General features: G+C 41.5%; 1 protein-coding gene across 1 annotated transcript in view; it reads left to right on the top strand.

Moving 5' to 3' along the window:
* Nucleotides 1-6,578, top strand: part of Tbc1d19 (TBC1 domain family, member 19) — a 94,807-nt gene extending 88,229 nt beyond the window's left edge. The window contains exons 19-21 of the mRNA XM_013009195.1: nucleotides 461-576; nucleotides 4,844-4,914; nucleotides 5,906-6,578. Of these exons, the coding sequence (XP_012864649.1) occupies nucleotides 461-576; nucleotides 4,844-4,914; nucleotides 5,906-5,980 (262 nt within the window). The 3' untranslated portion in view covers nucleotides 5,981-6,578. The remainder of the gene's footprint in view (nucleotides 1-460; nucleotides 577-4,843; nucleotides 4,915-5,905) is intronic.
* The last annotated feature ends 489 nt before the right edge of the window (nucleotides 6,579-7,067 follow it).

A 7,067-nucleotide genomic window follows, 5' to 3' on the forward strand; every position in this document is an offset into this window, starting at 1 on the left:
AAATTCTTAGAAAATTTTAGAACAGGTCCAGTGAACCTATGTGTAAATTATTGCATAGTGTGTGCATTTATATAAATTATCACATAGTATGTGCATGTATGTAACTTTTACAAAGAAACCCTCTAATATTACAAATATGTATTAAATAAAAATTTAAGTAAATTCTGATTATCAAGGTAGAAATAATTTTGTTGTTGTTAATTTTGTCCTTATTTCGAAGGGTTTCTAACCTAAGTGGGGGAGGGGGAGTCCAGGATACAGAATAATTCCTCTGAATTATGTAAGATCACTGATTGTACTTTTACAGCTTAGAAGAAGGAACTTCAACTTTAAATGACCAACGGACTTCTAAGACCTTTGAAGGAGCTATGTTAACAATAGAATGGATTGGGTTTTCTGATACTGTCTTTTTGTAAAAAGTAAAATCCATTGGTAAACTTAATTTTTACTTTGTCTACAGACTTCGCATATCATTTAAGTGGATGGTTCGAGCTTTCTCTGGATACTTAGCTACAGACCAACTCTTGCTCTTGTGGGATCGAATCCTAGGATACAATTCTCTGGAAATTCTTGCTGGTAAGACTTAAGTGCTTGTTTGTGAGGTCCATGTTTGTAAAGGTCCCTGTTCTTCCTAACTTCCTATTGGCTCCCAGGAAAGACCACAGTTTCCTCTTTGCCCCTCTTCTTTTCAGCTAATCAGGGCTTATACCTTCCATGACCTGTGAGGCCCAACAGCACAGTACAGATACACTTCCTTCTACCCTGGCCCTGCCCATCTCCCTTCCCTTCTGCTCTGTGCCCCTTCTCAGCCACTCCACAGTCCAGACTGGCACTGGGTATCCTGAAAAGCACAGTCCCAGTTCTTCTGGACCTCAGTTTATACTGGACTTGAAACCTTTTCTTTTTTTGCCAAAAGTCTTTGATTTCTGCTCTGCTGGTTAAAATTTTCCTTTGAGGTATTCTCTTATGCCAATTTTTAAAAAAAAATTCATGAAACCATAGATTCATGTGTATTTAATAGTTTAGCCATTTATATAACATGTATGTACAAAGGCAATTGTATAACAGCATACAAGACATATATTTCTTACTAATTATATTGTTTCCCTGATGTACATTAATAGTCTCTGTTACTTTTATCATTGGGACTACTAGAATATTCAAATGATAATTAGATTTTTACAATAGATGGAGAACAGAGAACTTGAAAAGAATATTTTTGTGCTTAAACCTTAGGCCTGGATAGTGAGCTCAAGGCTGGCACTCAGTTACTTGAGTCACAGCTCCATTTCTGGCTTTTTGGTTAACTGGAGACAAGTCTCACAGACTTTCCTACCCATGTTAGTTTTAACACAACCCACAAATCTCAGCCTCCTGAGAAGCTAGGATTACAGGTGTGAGCCACCTGGCCTGTCAACATTTTTTTTTTTTTTACTTTCTCATCCCTACCTTGTCCCAACATCTCTTATTTTCAAGACTGAGGTTCTGCTACCATTTCTTAAATTATAATAGTTTGGACTTTTCACCAAATAACTCTCCTCTGGGTTTGCCAGAAACTTATAAGAGCGTCATATATGACATTTGTTATCATTTCAAAAATATATTCAATAATGCTTCCAGTGCCAGTGGCTCACACCTGTAATCCAAGCAGGAAAGTGCATGAGACTCTTATCCTCTATCACCAAAAAGCCGGAAATGGAGCTGTGGTTCAAGTGGTACAGCATAAGCCTTGAGCAAAAAAGCTCAGGTATAGTGTCCAGGCCCTGAATTCAAGGCCCAGGACACACACACAAACACACACACACAGACACACACACACACACACACACACACAGACACACACACACACACACACACACACACACACACACGGTACAGCATAAGCCTTGAGCTAAAAAGCTCAGGTATAGTACCCAGGCCCTGAGTTCAAGGCCCAGGACCAACACACACACACGGAAAATCTCACTTTGAGAGAACTTATAGTCAATGTGGGTATATAGTTTGTTAGATAAGATTCAGTTGAATATAGCCTCAAAATACAGATCCTTTCTCTTGTTCTGCAGAAGGGCTGAGCAGACTAAGCATGAAGCAAACAGAGAGGAACTTGTGTGATGTGATACCAAGATGAATAAAGGTTATGAGCACATAGTATTTTGAATGCTGAGTGTACTTGTTTTGTCCCACCTCTTATCTACCTTTAGAAAAGCAGCTTCCTGCAATGCAGAACTCTTTCCCACTACAACAGAAGCTTCTTCAAGCTTCTGGTTCAATTATACTCAAGAAGAAAACAGGGATATTCTGTTCCTTAGCTCTAAAATGTCTTCTCTGTCTAAAATATGGCTGCAGTTAGTGGGAAACTATAAAGAATTGCTGGCCCCCAGAAAGAAAGGGTTTTCTTTGCTACTCTGGTAGTCGTGCAAGTCTATAACTTCATAGCACTTGTCTTCTTTGCAGTTAACAAAAAAATTCTTTGACCCAGATTTTGTGGGGGGGGAGGGGGGGTAAGGGCTTGGACTCGGGCTGGGTGCTGTCCCTGAGCTTTATTTTTTTTTTATTGTGAAAATACTGTACAGAGGGGTTACAGTTACATGAGCAAGATAATGAGTGCATTTCTTATCAAGTATTGTATCCTCCTCCTTTGTTTCCCCTTCCCATCCCATCCTCCCCCCGCCTCCCTACCCAACCCTTCTCTCCCCACTACCAAAGTTGTAAAGTTCATTTTCGACATAACAACTTGTACGTCTCATTTACTCAAGACTAGTACTACCACTTTGAGCCACAGTGCCACTTCTGGTTTTCTGGTGATTAATTGGAGATAAGCATCTCAGATCTCAGCCTCCTGAGCAGCTAGGATTACAGGCGTGGCACCCAGTTTGACCTGGATTTCTTGTATCCCTTGTTATCACTGAATAATCCCAGCCAACTCAATTTTTGTTCCATCTTTTTTAATTAGTATAAATTGTATAAGGGGTTCCATTATATCTCCATGCACTCGTGGAGATGCTTCAGTTAGATTAATGAAATTTTGTTCTGCCATTACCCTCTTTTGTATGTAGATGCCAGCTCTGGGGCTTGAACTCCCATACCTGACTGGCACTTGATTTTTTTGCTCAAGGCTGGTGCTATACTATGTTAGCTGCACCTCCACTTCTGGCATTTTACTGGTTAATTAGAGATTAAAAAAAAAATCTCGTGGACTTTTCTGCCTAGACTGGCTTCAAATGATGATCATCAGATCTCAGTTTCCTGAGTGGCTATGACTATAGCATTTGGCTGTAATGTTATTTTATTTTATAGTTATTTGTTCTAGTTAATAGGGCTTGGACCCAGGGCCTCAGGCTCCACTTAGCTTTTTCATTCCAGGTTGGTGTTCTACCACTTGAACCATACCTCCACTTTCTCCCCTTTTTTCCCTCCAGATTCTCCTTCCTGGTTCTAAGGCTTTCTGACAAATTGTCCTAAATCTTTTGTCCCCTGGAAAAGTGCCCAGGCTTTCCCTGTCTGGAAAGTTAAGAAGCCTGGCTCCTGACTTTCACTCCTACACACAACCACCCACCCACCCACTGTCCAGTCAGGGCGGAGGATTGCCACACCTCACCCTCATGCCTTCTCCGCAGAAGCCCCTGACGGGCAGCAGACAAGTCCTCCCTAAACTAGCACATGGATTTCCATGCCAGGATGAGAGTCCTTACTGCCTGGCGCTGCATGGTGGCCAGGTGACAAGCTTTTGGCCAGGGTTAAGTATCCACTCTGCCACTTTTTACCAATGTGGCCCTGAACATGCCACTAATTCACTGTGCCTCAGTTTCTGTGTTAGTGAAGTGGACTAACAATATTTCTTAACTCCACAGTCGTGTGGAAATGAACTTCTATTATTAATCTCACAGTAAAAGTGTATTTTTTGAATTCTGTGTTTTCACTACCTATGCAATATCTCTAGGAAAAAAATCTTCTAAATAACCTGAATATTTACTACCATAGTTTTCCAAACATCGGTGATTTGCTGCGTGAAGAATGTACTAGCAATGCTGGTGATGACAGTGGGGGCGGGAGGGAGGGGTCTGCTGTCGCCTCAGGCCGCACCCACTCCACCCAGTATTGCCAGCTCTTACGTGGGTTATTGTGTGGCTCCAGAGTCACTCATTCTGCTGCTTGGGTTAATGGTAGCTTCTACGTATTGTGTGTTAGTATGACTCTTTCCTTCCTTTGTTATTTCCCTCCCTCCCACCCTCCCTCCCTCCTCCCCTCCCTCCCTCCCTTCCTTCTTTCCAGTGGCCACTGACAATATATGGAGGTTTTTGTTCAGTAGGATTTTTCCCTCCCTCCCTCCCTCCTCCCCTCCCTCCCTCCCTTCCTTCTTTCCAGTGGCCACTGACAATATATGGAGGTTTTTGTTCAGTAGGATTTTTATTATAATATTTTAAATATTTGTTGTTGTTGTTGGCCGTGGGGCTTGAACTCTGGACCTGAGTGCTGTCCCTGAACTCTTCAGCTCAAGGCTAACACTTTACCACTTGAACCACAACGCCACTTCCGTAATATTTAAGTAATGTAAGAGGAGTTTGAATTCAGCCAATCAGTTTGTAACCACAGTCACAGAGATGATACTTTTCAAAGCCCTGGCTTTCCCTGTCCCCCGCCCTGTGGGATTCAGTGTGGGCAGCACACTGTGGGAAGGCAGGCGCCCTCCCGGGCGGGCGCAGACAGTTTCCACGCATCACAGACGTGATTGCGAGTGTGGAGGCAGCTGTGCAGGGCACTGCGCTGAGCCGTCCTTGTGGCTTGTGGCAGCCGCCGGGTGGCAGAGATGCCAGCAGTTGACACGGTATGCATTCTCTTCCAGTCCTGGCAGCTGCCGTGTTTGCTTTCCGAGCAGTGAACCTGATGGAGGTGACATCACTGGCCGCAGCCGAGGTGAGGATATGTTTCGCTCCGTGGGATGGAAAACGCTCCTGCGACACTGCCAGGCCCAGGCGTGTCACCGTCCCATGCAGAAGCGCACACAGTACTGGTAGCTGAACTCTGTAACTTGGGGAAAGCCTGTAAATTCTCAGCTCTGTACTATTCAGGACTCACATTTCCCAAATCACTTGGAAACAACCCTTCTTATGAGTGGGTCATAAACAGGATTATTGTAGGAAGCCACCATAGCCATTCTAGGAAACTAGATACCTGCTCATTTTAATAGGAACTATTGGGTTTGTTACATGTCCTTATTATTCTCATGTTCATTTGTCAAACTCACAGAACAGAGAAGAAGTCAATGAAGTGCTTAAAGAGGCTGTGTTTAGATGACAGTACAAACGCATAGGCTTTTTGAGGTTATTTTAAACTGCCAGTCAGTTATATAATACTGGTTGCTTTTCAGTGATGTAACTTATATCTGGAATACGGTTCAATTAAACAGTGCTTGACATATTTCTCTTACTTGTTCTCTTAAAGAAATGCACATTTTATCCTCAAAATAGCTGCCCTCATGCTTTGTTTAAAGGGAAAAGGATGTTTATGTATCTTGTGACTGGATAGACATTATTTCTCACTCAAATGATTTCCTGCAATCACATACTCCCTACACTAAGATAACAGCTTGGGGATTCATAGTGTATGATTATTTATAGAAGCAAGTTGAAATTGTAGACCTCGTATAAACTCCTGCTACTTGTATATTTGAAGAAGGCTCAAGGCTAAGGCACAGGTTATTTTCCACTGCACATTTTAGTTTTTTGAGCACCAACTCTCAGAGCTTCAGGAGAGAGAAGGAAAGCTGTAGCTTGGGTACAGAGAGTTAGATGAATCTGTAGAATCTAAAAATGTGTTCATAGCCAAATTACATTGCTATAGTACTCCTGTTAGGCCTTATCAGACTTGATTGGGTGTTAACCATTCTTTTGTGTTTTTATTTCAGGCAGTTCTTGCTGACCTTTCTACATTAAAAGTTATGCCTCTTCTTCAAATTTTTCTGTTTGCTACTGTCACCTGATCTTCTTCAAGGTCACTGACAACACAGCTAGTTTTTCATTAGAAACTAATCATGAACTATGCAAACTCTGCATAAAACCAAAATTAAACTTCGCATATAAGCCAATAAAGATCATGTTCCCGCCTCAGTTAGAGCTAAGTAGTTTTTCTGAAACAATAACTCTACACACCAAAAATTTCATTGCATGCCACTGACTGATTGTCAAGAGAGAAGCAATACACACAACTTCTGCTAAGTTGAGCACACTGTATATACAATTCTGACTTGTAAAAGGCATGTAACAAGATATGCACCAAGCACTGAAGACACGGTAATACATTTCAAGAGGTAATGGAGCTTGTGGGACAGTTTTTTTTGTTAGTCTGTAACTTTACCCTACATGGGTATTGTTTTCATCTTACAAATTGTTCTGCACTCAGATCCAGGCATGGGATAAAAGGTGAGAAGACTTGAGCAAGATAATGTCTTTAGTAAAATTGAAAAATGTTGTTTTTATAAATTTGTCACGTGCTAGGGATTTTTCTAGATTCCCTTACCATTTTATTTCTCCTTGAGCATTTCTACCGGAGAATGTCAAACAAAATCCATCCGATGTGAAGACTATTAGTCTTCATGCTGAGCAAGTCAGAGAAGTCTAGAGAGCCTTTGCACTTCTCAGTCTCTTGCTTAGAAGCCTCAACTCAAGATCTGTGGCCACATTCTGTTTTCTTGGAAAAATAAAAGGAGACCTGCTGGGAGGGCGGGGGCGGGTGCATGAAGGGAATGGAGACCCAGAACACACCCACCTACTGAGTTTGGTTTCACAGGATTGAGTCTGGGGCAAAGACAGTTGTTCTAGAACTGAAGACATTATGGAACGCCTCAGGTCTTCTTTTGGCCTTTATTGTAAGTGGTCTTATTTTATAAAAGTAATATGTGAAAAAAAATCCCATACCTATCTTTTCATTTTAAAATCAAATTCAGGATGCTGATTGCTTCAGATATTATGGGTTGCCTAGAAGTTTGCAGAGTTCCATCCAAATGTACGTCATGAATTTTTTTTTATTTTAGTTTGTTTGTGAAGCTAGGATTTGAACTTAGGGCCTTA

This window comes from Dipodomys ordii, unplaced genomic scaffold (assembly GCF_000151885.1).
Source record: "Dipodomys ordii isolate 6190 unplaced genomic scaffold, Dord_2.0 Scaffold8, whole genome shotgun sequence".
Classification (NCBI taxonomy): domain Eukaryota; kingdom Metazoa; phylum Chordata; class Mammalia; order Rodentia; family Heteromyidae; genus Dipodomys; species Dipodomys ordii.